The 20,000-nt window shown below is 41.9% G+C and overlaps 2 protein-coding genes across 4 annotated transcripts in view; both read left to right on the plus strand.

Annotated features, from left to right (window-relative positions):
- The window catches only part of LOC138948880 (uncharacterized), a 102,399-nt gene that overhangs the window by 33,320 nt on the left and 49,079 nt on the right, over window positions 1-20,000 (plus strand). For all 3 annotated transcript variants that reach the window (XM_070320512.1, XM_070320513.1, XM_070320514.1), the window contains exons 19-26: window positions 409-468; window positions 1,371-1,435; window positions 3,123-3,265; window positions 9,975-10,066; window positions 10,809-11,024; window positions 16,915-16,977; window positions 18,566-18,636; window positions 19,340-19,464. In XM_070320512.1, the coding sequence (XP_070176613.1) occupies window positions 409-468; window positions 1,371-1,435; window positions 3,123-3,265; window positions 9,975-10,066; window positions 10,809-11,024; window positions 16,915-16,977; window positions 18,566-18,636; window positions 19,340-19,464 (835 nt within the window). The remainder of the gene's footprint in view (window positions 1-408; window positions 469-1,370; window positions 1,436-3,122; window positions 3,266-9,974; window positions 10,067-10,808; window positions 11,025-16,914; window positions 16,978-18,565; window positions 18,637-19,339; window positions 19,465-20,000) is intronic.
- LOC138948878 (keratin-associated protein 4-5-like) lies at window positions 4,628-9,937 on the plus strand. Its single transcript, XM_070320509.1, has 3 exons — window positions 4,628-5,358; window positions 5,610-5,694; window positions 7,342-9,937. The coding sequence occupies exons 1-2, from the start codon at window positions 4,863-4,865 to the stop codon at window positions 5,648-5,650; spliced, it is 537 nt and encodes a 178-aa protein (XP_070176610.1). The 5' UTR covers window positions 4,628-4,862; the 3' UTR covers window positions 5,651-5,694; window positions 7,342-9,937.

Below are 20,000 nucleotides of genomic sequence, written 5' to 3' on the forward strand. Positions count from 1 at the left end.
TACACAGTTTGATTTAGAAAGAAAAAAAATTCTTTCTGTCAGACAGACTTGAGCCGTTCATATTGTCCCCCTTGATGCGCAAGGGTTGAGACACGGTTGTCCCCCTTGATACACACGTGTTCTGATATATGTATACGTTATCCCCTTCGTACTTTATGAGTTGGAACTGGTCGAGTGTGTGTCTGTTTGTGTGTGTGTGTGTGTGTGTGTGTGTGTGTGTGTGTGTGTGTGCATGTATGTACGTGCGTACGTACGTGTGTGTGTGTGTGCATGCGTTCTTGCATGCGTGCGTGCGTGCTTGTGTATGAAAGTATTTGAAAGAATGTGACTTCAGAATTCTTTGCCTCTATTGTTCAAGAAAAAAAAAGAAAGTTGACAATCTTCAATGATACCTGTGTGTATCTACAGGGAGATGTACTGTTTCCGAGAGCGTTCTGCGTGCAGCAGATGACGGTTTAGTCAAAAGTGGTAAGTGTCAAAATAAATTGAATGAAAAACTAATTTTGATCATCATAATTGTGAGGTTTATCATATCGTTGAATCGCCTGTGGTAATTAAGTAGCAAAGTAGTACGAACAAGTAAGGATGACCAATATATTAGGATGATTACAATGTTAATTGTGTGTGTTTCTCTGTATATATCTCATGTCGTTTGGATTGCTGACAGATATGTAAGATGTGTTTATTTGTCAAACTATTGAATGCTTTTACAGTAAATTATGGTTTATGTGTGTCTGTTTTGTATGGTTTTTTTTATTACTCATTCAGCTGAACTGGGTACCGAAAGGCCCCAGGCTGAACTACAAGGACTCGGAGGTGGTTGGCCCCTAGACGTGTGGCATGCAGGCCCACCGGCGTGTGGATACGCCCTGGTGCCCACGAACCAACCCCCAACTATGGGTTAAATAGCCGGGCAGGACAGGCTCGTCAACCCTGGAAGGCAGCTGTCCTAGGAGAAGATCACTCCAAAATTAAAACGAGGGCAGAGGAGGCTCACTATCCCTGCAAGGAAACTCCTCTAGGAGAAGGACCACTCCAAATTTAAACCCACGTAGTCCCCCGAAGACGGAAGACATCGGCCATTAGGCGGGGAGCAGACCGGATGTCTACGCTTACTACGACAAATAAAGTCGAACGCAGAAGAAGAAGAATCACTCATTCAGCGAACATTAAAATGTTAACATTCAGTTTTGTTCATTGTTTTATTTTTTTTTAAATGCAGTTAGGTTTAGGATTGCAGTCTACTTTGAGCATGTAGTTATGTACTATCATGTCAACATGTAGCAGTGAAACTTGTTTTCATTGCATGCTTTTCTATCTTTTTTTTTTTCTTTTTTTTTAGTACTGTCTCATATTTTTATTTTCAACAGATCATATGCACATTGGCTGTCATCAGAAATTGATCCCAGTAGCAGAGGGTTTCACAGAACAAAAGGTAATTTCAATTCAAGTAAATATTATTTTGATAAATGTTCCGGTACTTGTGGGGGGGGGGGGGGGTGTTGTTTAATGGAATGATCAAAGCCATTCTCAGCGTGGTGTTATCGGTGTTTTTGTTGTTGTTGTTATCAGTAAAATTCACTGCTTCAGAGGAACCCTCCTTATAAAACCTTGAGCAATCTTGGGTGTCAATTTATCGAGATTATGAACAGAAAGTCTGATAAACGCAGCGTTAAAAGAGAGGGAGTCTTGGTTTAAACAAAATTTTATTCAAAATTCATCACATGAAACAATTGAAAATATACAACTAGGACACGCACTCAAGCAAATGCTTATTTTACAATGGAGTCTTAAATTGGGGGTCTTCAAATGAGGGTTCAACAGTACTCTCCCAATACTCTGTTTCAGTTTGCTGGCCACTGGGTGGTTGTGTACCGGAATACAGACAGTCTGAATGAGGGTTCAACAGTACTCTCCCAATTCTCTGTTTCAGTTTGCTGGCCACCGGGTGCTTGTGTACCGGAATACAGACCGTCTGAATGAGGGTTCAACAGTACTCTCCCAATTCTCTGTTTCAGTTTGCTGGCCACTGGGTGGTTGTGTACCGGAATACAGACAGTCTGAATGAGGGTTCAACAGTACTCTCCCAATTCTCTGTTTCAGTTTGCTGGCCACTGGGTGGTTGTGTACCGGAATACAGACAGTCTGAATGAGGGTTCAACAGTACTCTCCCAATACTCTGTTTCAGTTTGCTGGCCACTGTGTGGTCGTGTACCGGAATACAGTCTGAATGACTCGGGTTCAACAGTACTCTCCCAATACTCTGTTTCAGTTTGCTGGCCACTGGGTGGTCGTGTACCGGAATACAGACAGTCTGAATGAGGGTTCAACAGTACTCTCCCAATTCTCTGTTTCAGTTTGCTGGCCACTGGGTGGTTGTGTACCGGAATACAGACAGTCTGAATGAGGGTTCAACAGTACTCTCCCAATTCTCTGTTTCAGTTTGCTGGCCACTGGGTGGTTGTGTACCGGAATACAGACAGTCTGAATGAGGGTTCAACAGTACTCTCCCAATACTCTGTTTCAGTTTGCTGGCCACTGGGTGGTTGTGTACCGGAATACAGACAGTCTGAATGAGGGTTCAACAGTACTCTCCCAATTCTCTGTTTCAGTTTGCTGGCCACTGGGTGGTTGTGTACCGGAATACAGACAGTCTGAATGAGGGTTCAACAGTACTCTCCCAATTCTCTGTTTCAGTTTGCTGGCCACTGGGTGGTTGTGTACCGGAATACAGACAGTCTGAATGAGGGTTCAACAGTACTCTCCCAATCCTCTGTTTCAGTTTGCTGGCCACTGGGTGGTTGTGTACCGGAATACAGACAGTCTGAATGAGGGTTCAACAGTACTCTCCCAATACTCTGTTTCAGTTTGCTGGCCACTGGGTGGTCGTGTACCGGAATACAGACAGTCTGAATGAGGGTTCAACAGTACTCTCCCAATACTCTGTTTCAGTTTGCTGGCCACTGGGTGGTTGTGTACCGGAATACAGACAGTCTGAATGAGGGTTCAACAGTACTCTCCCAATACTCTGTTTCAGTTTGCTGGCCACTGGGTGGTTGTGTACCGGAATACAGACAGTCTGAATGAGGGTTCAACAGTACTCTCCCAATACTCTGTTTCAGTTTGCTGGCCACTGGGTGGTTGTGTACCGGAATACAGACAGTCTGAATGAGGAAAACAAGGACCTCAGTCAGTTCTCACAGAGCTACGAGGTTGTCAAGAGACCTGGTGGAAAGCTCCTGCTTCTGGTTCGACACTTTGAAAGGTGCCACTCTTATTTCAGAGCTATGTTAATCAAGGTGTGCAGAAGAAGATTTGAAGAGAATTGTTTGGCGATCATAATGGAAATATTTGTATGCTAGCTTTTGTGTTTACTCTTTTGCTTTTTTTCTTCTAAAGTTTGTCTAAAAGTGCAGAGTAAATATTTGTTTTGAATTAGTAATTTGTGTATATGAGATGATTTTGTTTTAAATTTTCTTGTGACTGATTTTTTTTTTTTTTTCCTCAAGTATTTTATTGAGGGAAAAGAGTTGTGTTTACAATGTAACAGGCTGGTTTTTTTCCTTCTGGCATTTGAGTTTATCATGCTTTACATATGTGAACAGCTCAGATCATGGGTGAAATTGACACCACCAGATTAAAATGCTCATTTTAAAGCCATCCATTTGAATTAAAAGGAAACAAAGCATACCACACTGCTTAGTTTGAAATGAACAAAAACGAAATGAAAGGAACCAACAACATTGTTTTGTGTGTGTGGATTTTAAACACATTTTATTCACAAAACACGGCAGAAAATGGCGACTGATTTGTTGCACAGCGACAGTACACTTTTTAAACCCAGGCCAGTACTTTCATGAATGACAGAAGAAAGCAATGGAGGCCTGCATACTACAGTCTTATTGTTCTTTTATGTGCCTGAGGGATAAAATGCTGCAGTAAACTGACTTTTAAGACGTCATTGCACTCGGAAGATTTGTCTTCCGCTAATAACTTTGGTGTCACACGTTATGGGCAAACTTGAGGCAGGTCGCATTCTTGGAAAATATCATTAACAACAAAGAAAAGTCATTTTTAGCATAGAAATAGAAAAGCTTTACCATAATAATGTGTTTTAAAAAAGAAAAACATTATAGTGTCGGCAGAACACGACTCTCGTTAAGTCAAATGAGTTTCGTGTCACATCGTTATGGGCGGAAGATTGTGTTCAAACGCTGTAGTAGACGAAAATTGTATTGAAAAATTGCTGTCTGTATCATAATTAGCGCCCATAGACTTTTGATGCACCAAATATTGTGTGAAAATATGACGTAATTGAGAGCGTGACCTCATAGTTCGTTCCGTCAAACTTATCAAACCTGTTATGGGCGTGAGATTTTGTCAGTGATGTTCTTGTTTTGGACTTTTGCGCTGTCCCAATGAAGCTGGAACAAATCCAAAGGTAAGAAATGTTTCTTCTATTGTATCCAAAGTCATTGGTTGGAACTGAATTCTATTAAATACGTTTCAGCACTTGGAAATACGTGATTTGTAATGTTCTGTGATTCCCGAATTCGTGGCCGTCAAAGTAATGGGGTCTGTTAGTTAACTTTTTGGTGTTTTTCTTAAGCTTAAAAGCTGTTGCGTTTATTTGTCATGATGTCAACACATGAATTGTCTTCCGCGTGCAGGAACGGATGAGCACAGCCACATCAAACGTCGGTTTGTGTATGTGCCTGCAGAAGATGTGAACAGGCACAGGCCAGAGCGGACAGGGACAAAGCCACTGAAGAACACCCAGAGACTTCACTGCGTGAAGGGAATCCAACCTTTCGTGGTTGCAACACGAGAGCGCTCTTGTTTTTGCCAGGGCTGCCAAGAAGATGCTGACTGTGAAAATGCTGAAATTGCTGGAGACTGGAACGTGTCGCGACTTGCACCTCCAAGACGGAGACAAGCACGGGCAGACCAGCCAACGGCCCCCGGACACGCTTCGCCTGTGCAGCTACCACAGCAGCCAGCTGCGCCCGTACACCTGCCAGATCAGTCAGCTACGCCCGGACACCTGCCAAATCAGCCAGCTACGCCCGGACACCTGCCAGATCAACCAGCGACGCCCGTACACCTGCCACATCAGCCCGGACACCTGCCACATCAGCCAGCTACGCCCGGACACCTGCCAGATCAACCAGCGACGCCCGTACACCTGCCAGATCAGCCAACAACGCCCGGACACCAGCCAGATCAGCCAGCTACGCCCGTACACCTGCCACATCAGCCAGCTACGCCCGCACACCTGCCAGATAAGCCATCTACGCGCGTTCACCTGCCAGATCAGCCATCGACGCCTCAACAGCTGCCAGACCATCCAGCAAAGAGGTAGACCTAAAGACTTTAACATGAATTGTAATAATGTAAATATTTCATAAGACTAAAAGTAAAACTGGTTGCAATTGCACACACTGGTTTCACTATAATTATTTTAAAATCGTACGTACAGAATCTATATTGATCACTCTCATTCACATGCACCAAGAATACTTTTTTCAACAAAAGAATGAGGAATTCAAAATTTGAATAAAATACTAAAGTCAGTTCACACACTCTGACACAGATTTTCTTTTTAACAGGGAACTCAAGATTGGGGACTACGTGTGAGCCTACCTGTTGACTGTCAATGGGATTGCAGCCAAGGGAAAGCATTGTGTTGCAGTAGTAAGTTTTGATTGAGCGCATTAATGCATAGCACAACACTACACGGTGTGATAATTTCGCAATCACTTTTTTCAATTTATTGATAGCTAGTACTGTAATAGCATATTACTTAGTGTAGCACGCAATAACTGATACTGTCATCATTTTCACGAGTTTTCATTCACAAACACCTGGGAAATAAATCTCATGTTCCCGATGCAATAAATCCCCGGTTACCATAGTTGCAGGAAGCGGGCTATACATGGATGATCAAAAGCAAAACCCAATAGAAACGCTCGGGGATTCTTCGGCTCTTTTCATTGGCGTTTCACCAGACCTAGACAGACGACACTACTTTGCAAAGTTCCAAAAAACGAACTGGCAAACTGGCACAAGTAAACAAAAAACAAAACTACTTCATGAAAGGTCATAAATTCATCACAAACAAATGAAACCTAGTGATACGCTTTGTCTTCGTACAAGGTCATGGAGTGCGTGTATCTGTGTTTCGATACACAGACGTTCAGAGAAACAGGAACGTCAAGTTCAAGTCAAACCAATTGACCCCTGACACACACATTTTGACCCGTGCACAAGACGCTGTATCGCTAAACGAAGCGCAAATAAGAAATAATAATAAAAGCAAAGAACAGAGCAACGAGATATGCAAACATCTAACAAAGCCGAGCAAGCAGAATGACAGGTCTAATGAAAAACAAAGAGGCACTGAGTCGGAAACAAGATCGCGATTCTTTCCTTCGCTGCACGACGCACATCTTCTGTGACCTTTGACCCAACGTACCTTGCTTGCACGATGTAAATCTTATGTGAGCTTTGACCAAACGTAGGTTCCACATTCAATCACTAAGCTTAGATATTTACAACTGAAAACCAAGGGGGTGGAATACTGAGAGGAACCTACAGAACTGTGCAACCTGGCATACTTATCCCAACATTTTATGAACTCAAAACACAGAAAGTTGCTTTCACACGCCAACATCTTATAATGTTGTTAAACCGTGTGTACACAAAGATGACATTTTTGTCAAATCATACTTGTGCGTTGACAGAGCTTTTTACGTCATGTATTTGATCTCAACTGTTGACTCGTGATTTGTAGAAATGTAAAACATTTTACAAATCGCGGGGCGCGCCGCGTGATTTGTAACCACTGTTTTACAAATCACGTGGCACACCGCGAGATATGTAAAACATTTTTTTTTACAAATGACGTAAATGCGCCCGATATTTTCTTGTCATCTCGAAAGTCCAGGGATCTATCAGCTTGGCGGTAATTACGATGTTGAGAATGTTTTTGAGAACTCGCGTGCACATGTTTGTGACGGACACACCGACAGACAAACAAATCTGCGCTTATCACGCTTCGAAATCGAATTATAGAAAATAATAACATGTGCAGATTTACTCAAACACTTCCATTTTCATGTGGAATTTTGGCCTGGTTGACTGGGATCTGGACAACAAATATTAATACTAATAAAATGAAAAGGCATGTATTACTTTGTGGTTTTTAGGTTCGACGTAATTTGTAAAATGTTTTTACAGTTTTACAAATCACAGGTTAACATCAACTTCCATGGTAGTAAATAAATATAATACTCTGCAACAGATTTAGGGATGAGTCGGTACTTATTGTATTTGTTCCAGATCGACAAGCTGGAAGAGGAAGGTGTTCAGGTCCGGTTGATGAAACGTGTGAGGAGCCACTACGTTTTCTTGGGATTGGATGACAAAACCTTCGTGTTCCATGAGGAAATTGTCAAGAAAATGTCTACAGTATTAGCAGAATAGATTCAAAGGGCAAACATTTTTTTTGATTGACCTGCACCGAATCACTCTTTGCCCTACAAAGTCCAGAAGATGTGGGTCTTGTACGACCCATACTTTCTAACTGTGACAGGGTGAACTGCCAACACTCATAGAGTTATGTTATGTCCGGTCATTTAATTGTTTTTCTCTTTCAGTCCTTATCTAATTATCTCCCCTTGACCCATTGTTTCTGCCTTCAGGATCGCTGTGTTTATTGTAAACTTGGAAGTGTGTCTTAGATGCTGGACCCTGATTGGTTAATTGTTTAAAAGGACGCGCGCTATTCCCAGATGGGGGCCCGGTAGCTCAGTTGGTAGAGTTTTTCGTTTCATGCTAAGTCACTGTATAATGTTCCCCCATGTAATGCATATCAGAATGTTTGTCTCGAGTTCTACTTTTTATGTGTATGATAAATACGTTTGCCGATTATCTCAGTTTGGAGAGTTTTGTTATTTTCTGCATCGAAGAAGTTTCAGTGCTTTCGCTAGAACTGTTATTTTTCTATCCTATTAAATAAATATCGGTTTTTGACTCACATGCGAAGCAAAAGTGAGTCTATGTACTCACCCGAGTCGTCCGTCCGTCCGTCCGTCCGTCCGGACGTCCGGACGTCCGTCCGTCCGTCCGTCCGTCCGGAAAACTTTAACGTTGGATATTTCTTGGACACTATTCAGTCTATCAGTACCAAATTTGGCAAGATGGTGTATGATGACAAGGCCCCAAAAAACATACATAGCATCTTGACCTTGCTTCAAGGTCAAGGTCGCAGGGGCCATAAATGTTGCCTAAAAAACAGCTATTTTTCACATTTTTCCCATTTTCTCTGAAGTTTTTGAGATTCAATACCTCACCTATATATATGATATATAGGGCAAAGTAAGCCCCATCTTTTGATACCAGTTTGGTTTACCTTGCTTCAAGGTCAAGGTCACAGGAGCTCTTCAAAGTTGGATTGTATACATATTTTGAAGTGACCTTGACCCTGAACTATGGAAGATAACTGTTTCAAACTTAAAAATTATGTGGGGCACATGTTATGCTTTCATCATGAGACATTTGGTCACATATGATCAAGGTCAAGGTCACTTTGACCCTTATGAAATGTGACCAAAATAAGGTAGTGAACCACTAAAAGTGACCATATCTCATGGTAGAAAGAGCCAATAAGCACCATTGTACTTCCTATGTCTTGAATTAACAGCTTTGTGTTGCATGACCTTGGATGACCTTGACCTTGGGTCAAGGTCACATGTATTTTGGTAGGAAAAATGTGTAAAGCAGTTCTTAGTGTATGATGTCATTGCTAGGTTTAGTTACCCTAAAGGTCGAGGTCAAGCATGTGAGTCGTATGGGCTTTGCCCTTCTTGTTACGTAATGTTACTTATTTTGCTGGAAAGTTAAAGGTCGTAGCTTTAATTTGATGTATTGGTTGTTAGAATTAGTTATGTTCCTTTTTTGTCAACTGAGTGTAAAGGTATTGCGAGATTCTGTGTTTCCAGCCGTATTCAGGCCGAATTTTCCCCCTGCTAGTCAGTTCATTCCAATAAAATATGCGGCCAACTTGAATGCATTATCATAAAATATGTTGAAACAGTGTTGCCTCAATGTGTGTGGATGCATTGGAATGTCTTGGTGTCTACGTTATGCGCGTACATAAGATAAGATTTGATATAACAAAATATTAACGGAAAACCGGCGACCATTTTCTGTTTCGTTTTGCTCTTAGTACTGAAACGAATACAGATGAGTGTTTCTGTCATTGTTCTGTAAAATGTGGGGAGCCTGCTACCTAAGGTGTTAGATTTATTGCACATCAACTGCAGCTACCCGGCAAAAACACCATCCAGAACCACGATCCAATATGGCGGTCACTCTCTTTTACACGCTAAATCAGCCTGACTGCCCGGTGGATTTACACGGAATGGGTATGCCCTGTAAGTTCAGATACCAAACAAACTCTCTGGGGTAAAAAATCTGAATATCGTTCAGTTTAAGTCACCGTTTCCACGGTTGAAAGTGAGTCATACCATCAAAAACGCTATTTTGAGGGTAGGCGTGGTCAAGGACCTGTGACGTCATAGTACAATATTGCTCAAATCCAGGAACAACGGTTTTGAGAAGAAGAAATGCATATCTTTGAATACACATAAGTCTGTGACCCAAACACGGCTGTTAAACATCTGATCAATAGCACTGAAGACATATCCTTAACTTGTTTGATATACCTGTATGAGCAGAAGAATTTGCGGTAACCAACACAGAAAGACTGTCAAAGTCTGGAACGCTTGTTTCTTTTTGCGTTTTTCGCCGTTTTGCATCCTACAGACTCTAAGCAACAGTACTATATCACTTAGAGTGCATTCTCTTGCACTTTATTTTTGACCGTCTGTGCAACACTTCAGTGACCCATGATCTAAGCTGTTCACATATATTACATTTACCTGGCACAACTGTGTTTTGACTTTGGCCAGCCAGTGGAATTCATGCAGCCCAACACGATCCCTGGAAATGACAAAGAAATCTGGGCCTGGAGACTATGTACATCCACTTCCATCAGGCACAGGTAAGAGATAGCTGGTGCTGAAATAAATACTAAAGCGAGTGTGAATAAAACAACAGACAGATAAGGGTGGCAGCCCAGAGACTCTTGCAGTAAGCTGTATATACTTGTTGCACGCTACTTTTATTGCATCCATAATTAACGGACGCATTTAACAATCTTAGACAAATGAGGCAGAGCGCTATTTTAAGAAGTGATATTTATGTGGAAACAAATATAATTTATGTGGAGAAAGGCGATACAAATTTGTGCCATATCAAAAGTAAAGCTTCGTTTCATCCACAATCCGATTTTGGATAAAATCTTTCGACTCTCACCATCTTGATGTAGACGTTAAATTCAACGCCTACTCAGCTACATTGGGGTTTTTTGGGTCATAATTATTTGTATGTCTGGCATCTTATACGTATTAGGTTGATGCATCTGTGCATGTTTTACTTGTTTTGTTAGTAATAGACGAATTTCAAAAACAACTCTGTCGGGTTTTATGGGTTGTAAAAGAGTGAATGCCCTTGCTTTTAAATCGGACAAATATTGGAGGGGCCATGCAATCACTAGCGAGGGTTGTGTCGGAAACACATGGACAGGAGCACATTTGAAGTTATTTGTAAAAGGAAAAGCAAGGGTATTCACTCTTTCACAACCCATACAAACCCGACAGAGTTATTTCCGAAAATCGTCGTTTGAAGGTTCCATGAACTAACATTTCTTGTTGTTTTTATTTTCAATATTTCTCTGTCCACAGTGGTGTTCAAGGTGCTGTCTCTGTCAGGCGACAATGCAGTGGTGTACTGGTGTCAGAGAGTCACTTCTGAAGGCATCTGTCGGTCGGAGAGTTTGACAGTGGAGATTCTTGTTCGTTCTCCGCAGACTGTCATTTCTGATGAAAGACTGCAAGACATGCGACAGTGTAGCATCAACGTTTGTGTGGAGTTGAACAACCTTCAACCTACATCGCAGAGTAAGCTGTTTTGCTTTTGTTCATATCTGCCTCTCTGTCTGTCCGTGTGTGTGTCCGCCTGTCTGTCTGTCTGTCTGTCTGTCTGTCTGTCTGTTTCTCCGTCTGCCTGTCTGTCTGTATCTCTCTCTCTCTCTCTCTCTCTTTCTCTCTCTCTCTCTCTCTTTTTGTCGGGGGTGAGTTCGAGTTCACGGTGCTGTCAACACGTCTTTCGCATCGCTCCGGCAAATTAGTGAAATTATCGTCATTTTCAGCCAATAATGATCAAGTTTTAAAATGGCATGTGATATACAAGTGTACCGCGCTGCCGTTGGTCTTTTTGTGTCAGTTTTGGTGAAAATTCTGACGAGATATGCGTGTAAATCTGCAAAACGGGTCCGGGGTCTGAAGCTACACACAACAGCAGGCCTACTCAGCGTGGCGAGTTTACTCGCCTTTCTCCTTATGGCTGGTGTAGAGCCGAACCCCGGCCCTGGTCAGTCAAGCGTGGCTACAGAAAGAAAGGAAAGTTCACGTGCCGTCAACACAAAGGCTACTGTCAGCGGTATGAGTGACACAGGACAGTCGAGTGTCAGTGCAGGGGTGTGTGAAACCAGGGACGATCGTTTATCTGTGGCTGTGGAAATGATGGCTGCTGCAATTAAGGAACTTCAAACCTCACAGAAATCTCTCTCCTCTCTCATTGACACAAGACTATTGGAGCTGGAGAACAAACTAACGAGTCGAGTGAGTCAAATCGCTGACCATTGTGACATTTTGCAGGCTGATGTGGATGCTATGTGTGAACAGTGTGACTCGGTCAAAGAAGATAACGCTGATCTCCGCTCTAGGTTGGAAATGGTGGAGGATAAGTGTGATACTGCTGACAACCAGAGCCGTCGAAATAACTTGTTGTTTTTTGGTATGGGCCCTGGGACTGGTGCGGAGCACTATGGCTGTGAGACAAAGGTACGTGACTTTATCAAACACGAACTGCAGATTAGTGATATGATTTTGATCGATCAAGCACGTCGGGTGGGTCACGCCATACTCGTCAGATTCCAGTCGTACAAACAGAGGGCAGAAGTTCTATGGAGGGCGAAATCAAGGAAAAAGAAATCCAGTGTTTACGTTCGTGAGGACTTTTCCCAGAATGTGCAGAATAAACGTAAACACCTTCAGTCCCTGCTGGGAACTCTCCGTGAAGATGGCAAGCAAGCATACATGAAGTTTGATAAAGTTGTGTGTGAAGGAACTGCGTACGTGTACAACACGCACAGCCAGACTATACAGCAACTCCCTCAGACAAAGAATAGCAGCTTTCAGGTCAACAGACCAGACCAGACGACGGGTAGTTCCAGAGACAACAGCGATGGCTACAACGACAGGGACAGCCCGAGGGACAGACGAGACGCAGTGCATGCAGCCCGCGACCTGGCCAGCCACTATCGACGTCACGGTACCGCCTCAGGTGCCAGTCACAGTTCCACCGCCGCTCCACGTTCCGGTGCCTGGTCCAGCTCTAACTTCAGTTCCAGCTCCCGTGCCGACACCGATGCTTCAGTCGGTCACGGTGCCTGTTCCTCTTCCAGTTCCAGCATCTCCTCTGGTGGTGGCGGTTCCAGCGAGCGTGCCAGTCACCATGCCAACCCTGATGGATTAGCCGGGGAGAGCGCAGCGCTCCCTGGTTCTCGTGATCGTGAAACACGGTCACATGCAGCGTCCAGAGGGACGGGCAGAGGTAGGGGTCGACCTACTGTTTCGTGGAGATAGGGATACGGCCGGCCCCAACCTTTAGTTTCTGCACAGTGTTTTAATGGACAGACAACTGACGACAGGTATGTGCACATGAGTGGTGAATGTATTAACGCTAGACGTGAGAGCAAAGACAACACAAGGGGGACTAACACTGATACAAGTATGAGTTCAAAATCAGACGAGTACAGGGGAAGGTTTCATGATCAGCGTTCCTGTCAAGCTAGTGATACATTTAGTGTAGGTAAAGCAGTGTCTTTTTTGGTGTGGAACGTGGGAGGTCTTGCCTCTCAGCTTGGTGATACAGATTTTTCTGCCTATGTTGGAAAGTTTGATATTGTATGTTTTATTGAGACGTTTATTGATGACTCCTTTGATCTGTCCCTACACTTTAAAAATTACGTAAAATTTATGTCTCCAGCTATCAAGCTCTCACATCAGGGTCGCAAGTCAGGGGGTATTGTCGTGATGTGTAAGAAAAACATAGCAAAGCACGTTGAATTGGTTGACTCCTCACATGATCATATGCTAGTCTTGAAACTGTCAAAACACGTGTGTGGTGGTGATCGAGATATTGTGTTCGTGCCAGTGTATGTGCCACCATGTGGGAGCCCTTATTACCAAAAGACAGACTCCTCGTGCCATCTAAATGAAGTGGAGCTATGTTTAAGTGATGTTTTAGAAATGACAAGTGATTGCCACACGCTCTTGTGCGGTGATTTTAATTCTAGAACATTAGACTACCAGGTAGATACGCAGAACATTTTTGACCTCCTTGATCAAGACTCGCAAGGTCATGACCATGACACGATTTCACATGGTAGAATGACTGAAGACTATACACTAACTGGGTTTGGTACAAAGCTTATCGATCTATGTGTATGCTTTGATCTCAAAATCTTGAATGGTGTTTGCAATGCGGACAACTCGTGCAAATTTACTTATATCTCCCATAGTGGTAACAGTGTGGTGGATTATTGTTTAGCCTCTGTTGACCTAGCCAATAACATTCACGATTTAACCATTGGCGACAGAATTGAATCAATGCATATGCCTGTGACCTTTGCGCTTGGGTTGAAAGGGAATCAGCGCCAGCCCCCAAAACAAGCACGTGTCTCAAAAGTTGTGTGGAACGATGCAAAAAAGAATGATTTTATTGAAAGTGTTAAATCAGACGATTTTAAAGCTAAGTTAAAGGAAGCGTGCGACATCATCAGCGCAGACATGGACGAGGGGCTGGAGATTTTTAACAAAGCAATGTTACAGTCGGCAAGGTGCATGACCAAAAAAGTCGGAGGTGACGATGAAGGTAGAAGTGCGTCCTCATGGTTTGATGTTGAATGTTTGGAAAAGAAGCGATCTGCGAGACGGTTGCTGAGAAGTTACCAAAGAATTAAAACAGAAGATAAAGAAGAAAAAGAGATAGCAAAGCAAAAGTACGCTGAAGTCAGGAAGGAGTATAAAGACCTTCTTCGAACAAAGCGAACAGAGTACAGGTTAAAACAAGTTCATAACTTAGTGCTCTCTGCTGATAAACCAACGGAATTTTGGAAGGAAATAAGGAAATGTAATAGAAAAGAGGTGCACTCCAACTCCTTACCAAAAGAGGCATGGTACGAACATTTCAAGGATGTTTTAAATACCGATACAGTTGAAGGTGAACCCGAAGACGATCAGTTGCCTGATACAGGTATCAGTGACGAAATTCTTGACAGTGAAATAACTGAAATTGAAATTAGTAAAGCAATCAGAAATTTGAAAAATGGTAAAGCGGCAGGGTTTGATGGTGTGTTGAATGAAATGTTGAAAGTGTCTGAAAGTCTTATTTTACCCTTTTTAGTTAAATTGTTCAACAACATTCTCGAGAAGGGGGTGTACCCAAGAGAGTGGTCCAAGGCCATTATTGTGCCGTTACATAAAAAAGGAGACTGTGATAACCCTGATAATTACAGAGGAATTTCCCTCACCAGTACGATGAGCAAAATTTTTATGTCTGTTCTGAACGACCGCCTGTCTGTGTGGTCAGAAAATAATAACATTTTAGATGAAAGCCAGGCTGGCTTCCGGAGGAATTACTCAACTATTGATCATGTGTTTACCCTTTACGCTTGCGTCCAGAAACAATTTTCACAAAAGGCCAAACTGTATGTAGCCTACATAGATTTTTGTAAGGCTTACGATAGCATTAAGCGCCCCGTGCTCTGGTCAGTGCTTTTTCGATTAGGGATACAAGGCAAAATATTTAAGGTGTTAAAGAGCATGTATGAAAACGTGAAAGCATGCGTGCGGTGCGGAAACGAATACACTGATTTCTTTGAATGTATGCAAGGCCTTAAGCAAGGTTGTGTAGCCTCACCGACAATTTTCTCGTTTCTGATCAACGAACTGGCACAGGATGTCATACAACGAGGCAGACATGGGATACGTTTATCTCCGTCTGAGTTAGAACTGTTTGTAATGCTTTTTGCTGACGACATTGCGCTGTTATCCAGCACTGTAGTAGGCCTACAAAACCAGCTTAATGTCCTGCGCTGCTCTGCAGAAAAACTGTGTCTGAACGTGAACTTGACAAAGACTAAGGTCATGGTTTTTAGAAAGGGCGGGCACATTGCACAGAAAGAGAAGTGGTTCTACGGAATGGATCGTCTTGAGATTGTGAACTCGTTTAAATATCTCGGTGTAACCCTTTCCACCCAACTGAGCTGGAACATTGCAGTAGAAACAAAGACAACCATGGCGAAAAAGGGAGTGATCGAAATCGTTAGATTACTGAACAGACTTGGCTGCCATTCGGCAAAGGTGTTTTTCAAACTGTTTGACGCACGGATCGCTCCTATGCTCTTGTATGGTTCAGAGCTATGGGGATATGGAAAGTATGACTCTGTGGAAAGGGTCCACCTGTTTGCGTGTAAAAAGTTTCTGAAAGTGACAATTCGAACTCCAAACAACATTGTGTATGGTGAATTGGGAAGACATCCGCTGTATATTAACTCTGCAGTCAGATGTGTGAAATACTGGTTTACACTGCTGAAGCAACCTGATTCAAGATATTCCAAGATTGCATATAAAGCTTTATGTAATTTCGCATCGAAGGGCCACACAAATTGGGTCTCACATGTGCAGAGTCTTTTATGTTGTAATGGTTTTGCTGCTGTGTGGATGTACGGAACAGTTGGGAATGAGAAGTGTTTCTTACAAGAGTTTAAAAGACGTTTACAAGATTGTTTTTGTCAAGAATGGTTCTCCTTTTTAGAATGCAGTGAACGTTTTGACATTTATAATTGTTACAAAACATGCTTGGAAAAAGAGAAATACATTGAATTAATCGAAGATATTAAGTACAGAGTTGCTCTTACTCGTTTCCGCGCAGGAGTATCCGAAATCAACGCTCACAAGTTTCGGTACGCACCAAACCAAACGACAAGAAACTGTCCTCTCTGTACAGCTGATAGAGAAGATGAACACCATGTTGTATTTTTATGTCCTTTTTATCAAGACCTTCGAGCAAAGTATTTGAAAATCTCGAACTCTAAGACGCTGCAACAACAACTTGTGTATTTCTGTGGCAATAATGAGGAAAATGTGATGAACAGCTTCAGCAGATTTGTGTTCTTCATGCTACAGAAGAGACGAACCCTTATAAATGAGGTTCAGTGATATGTCATCAGGGTTTTAATGTATAATTTGTTGAATTTTATGCGTGACTATAATTTATAACTGTGCAGATACTATTGCTGTTATTTTAACCACTATTGTAAGGGGCTGTGGCCTTAGACAATTAAAGATTTGTTCTTGTTCTTGTTCTCTCTTTTTGTCTGTCTGTCCTGTCTGTCTGCCTGCCGTCTGTTGAACGATAGAGAGAAAGAGAGAGAAAGAAAGTGAGAAAACAGTGTGAGTGGTTTGTGTGTATGGGTTGCATGTGTTTGCATTGAGATTGATATTCATGTATTTGAGATTTGGGGATTGCTTACATGTATATGTCGGCATTTTTGCATTGTGTCTGTGTTTGTCGTTGCCCATCCGGCTTTTCTCCGTCCGTTAGTGCAAAAAGGCTAAACACATATTGTGTGTGAGTGTGTGTGTGTGTGTAACTCTGTATGTCTTGCCGATATTGTGAGAATCCAAACTTTACCTTTGATTGTATCATCGATCATTTCAGGTGAGAAATGCTCCATTCCACCAAAGATGATCGGTCTGGCAAGAAAAGGGCAAGTCACATCAGGTATGAAACTGATCACTGGGTTTTGTGAATGTATGCTCTGGCCTTTTTTCCCCCTTTAATTGTTAAGAAACATCTTCATCTCTTTTGTGTTTTGGAACTTTATTTTGTTAGTTACAGTCGAACTCGCTTAAGACGAATCACTGGGGATCGGAAAAAAGTTCGTCTTAACCAAAATTCGTATTAAGAAAATTGATTGATTTTTTTTTTATTTTTTTTTAATTTTTTTTAAGTCTTGTACATTTTATGGTGTTTTAATTTGTTTCTTTCGCAACTTTCATGCTGCTTCACGTTTAGACAATAAAGTGACATATTCAGTTACATGTTCATGTGTGTCTCATGTTGAGTGATGATTGTTGAGTTTGAGTGAGAGTGAGCACACAGATGTTTCATCCAGTTGTTACGTTTTTGGTCACACACACGCACACACTGACACTGTCTACATTCGCGGTGTTCCTATCATTTGTCCGGAATCACTTAACCTGGCGACGGGTAGCAAACCTTGGCCAATTTAGTTTTTTTTTTTTTTTTGCAACATGATGTTCAAATCCAAATCGATAGCACTGACTGACTGATAAACTATCGCGAACCGGCGAACGCAAACGTTGAGAGTGTGGTTTCCCTTGTCCAAGGGAAACCACTCTGGCATCTATATTTTTTGGCAATGGCGTCCGTTCAAAACATTGATGTTTCGTTTTTGGTATTCGCGAAGGAAATAAACGTCAGTCAGTCATTCATGTTCAGTGTCTGAGCTATCAATCACTTTGATTCTAAATTTGAAATTGTTTTGTGAGTACAGTGTAATCAGTTTAACTTTATTCAGTGATCGGTTGAGCAATGGTTCAAGCAGTCGACGCAAGGGAAGACTTTGACACATGTATTCAAACTTCTCAAATTCCCATGATATGTCGATCTCGGGACGAGTTTAAAGATTTCGTCATAAGCGTGAGTAAATTACAGACATTATGCATGCTTGGGAATCCAAAAAGTGCTCGTTATAAGCATAAATTCGTTACAAAGAATTCGTTTTAAGCATTTTTTTTAAGCATGAAGAAAGAGGTATTCAGTTGGGAACTTAAAACTAATACGTTATAAGTCAAAATTCGTAACTAGCGTGTTCGTTTTAAGTGGGTTCGACTGTATAGCATTGGCCATTGGTCATTTTCAGCTAATTCTTCCTCATGGGAAGATTTATGATTTTGTTATGTTCGTTTGCAAGAGTGTTGTAGGTCTGTGCTGGTTTGCCTGATTTTTGTGTTTGGTTTTGGTGTGTGTGTGTTGTTGTTGTTGTTGTTTGTTTGGGTGTTTTTTTGGGTGTTTTTTTGGGGGGGGAGATTTGTAATTTGTAGATCCTGCACTGTCGTGTAGAGTATTCTGCTGCATGACTCTGAAAAGTGAATGTTTCTTGTCATACCTGAACTGTGATTCAAAGGAACTTTGGGTCTATACTAGCTGCCTAAAAGACCATGTCATCTGCAGGCCAATGGGTGGGTCCCGTCTCTTGTTCAAACTCTTTTTTCAAGATTCGATCCTGATTTGTCCATCCATTTTTCATGATGCCTTTAAAAGGTTTTCTGCCACTGTGTTGCAGTTTATGATGTGCCAGTTTTGTCATGTGAAGACCAACTGCTCAGAGGGGCATCAGACTTGAATGTTGAAAAGGTACATACATCGCGCTGCCAGAGTTTTGTTTTCATTATGTCGTAAGAGGCGACGAACGGATTCTGTTTCTCTTTTTACCCTTGTTAAGTGTTTCTTGTATAGAATATAGTAAATTTTTGTAAAGATTTTAGTCAAGCAGTATGTAAGAAATGTTAAGTCCTTTGTACTGGAAACTTGCATTCTCCCAGTAAGGTAATACATTGTACTACGTACGTTGCAAGCCCCTGGAGCAAATTTTTGATTAGTGCTTTTGTGAACAAGAAACAATTGACAAGTGGCTCTATCCCATCTCCCCCCTTTCCCCGTCGCGATATAACCTTCGTGGTTGAAAACGACGTTAAACACCAAATAAAGAAAGATTATACCTGCGCAGAGTCAGCGGCACAGACGACGCACTGCCGATTATCCCAGCCCCCTACACGTTGCGTGAAAAAAAACCCAGGCCAAGTACTCGTCATAACCCCTATCGCAGCATCAATAATATGCAGTGCGTCGTCTGTGCCGCTGAAACTGCGCAGGTATAATCTGCCCTTAACCTTACAATTTGGAACATTTTCTTGTATGTTATCTCATGGTATTACTGTATTTGCGGTCTCGCTTTACATTTTGTTAGTGTGCATTAAAAGAATAGGAATTAGCAGTAGAAATAGGAATAGTAGGACAAAAATGTTGATGTCATTTCTGTTGTGCGTGCATTATGCAGCTGACAGGAGAATGGACAGTGCTGTGGCGTAACGACAAGTACTTGGGTGCACGTGCACCTAACGCTGAGTCGTCCTTCATCATCCTCACTCACTATGGGCTGCTGTATCTTTGGCGCAGCTACAAGTATGTTGTTTTGTTGGTTTGTTTTTTGTTTCGAGTGTGTGTGTGTGTGTTGTTGTTGTTGTTGTTGTTTTGTTTTGTTTTGTTTTGATCTTTCGGTCTTTTTTTTTTTAATTTTGCTTTTATGGTGTCGAGGATGAAACTAATTTCTTCAATTCAATGCTTCTTATTCCCTCATGTGCCAGGTGACTGGTTCTACATCAGTGTCGCAATTATGTTGTTGTGTATTGTTAGAGTGCTATAGTTACCTTTATATCCTAATCGGTTTGGTGTTGACAGCTCGCTACTATCACTTCGTTAGTCCATCATACATGAAGTAGATTGGATATGAATGTCATCCTCAGATTCTTATCTAAAGGGGAGTGTTTCCTTTATGCATGTGTCTTTTCTTTTTCAGTCGTATTAACATTCCGTGCCTTTTACTTGTGCTGGTATAACAACGACAACAGTAACAATAAAAATAACAACAATTTATTGTCTATTGAAATTATATACATTAAAACGTAAAACTTTCTTCGACACGTCTAACCTGCCTGTTA

The sequence above is a fragment of the Littorina saxatilis genome, linkage group LG15, assembly GCF_037325665.1.
Source record: "Littorina saxatilis isolate snail1 linkage group LG15, US_GU_Lsax_2.0, whole genome shotgun sequence".
NCBI lineage: Eukaryota > Metazoa > Mollusca > Gastropoda > Littorinimorpha > Littorinidae > Littorina > Littorina saxatilis.

Coding starts and splice junctions, on each gene's coding strand:
- LOC138948878 (XM_070320509.1), top strand. CDS start 4,863: ATGCTGACTGTGAAAATGCTGAAATTGCTGGAGACTGGAACGTGTCGC. Junction 5,359..5,609: donor CCAGACCATCCAGCAAAGAG/GTAGACCTAAAG, acceptor TCTTTTTAACAG/GGAACTCAAGATTGGGGACT.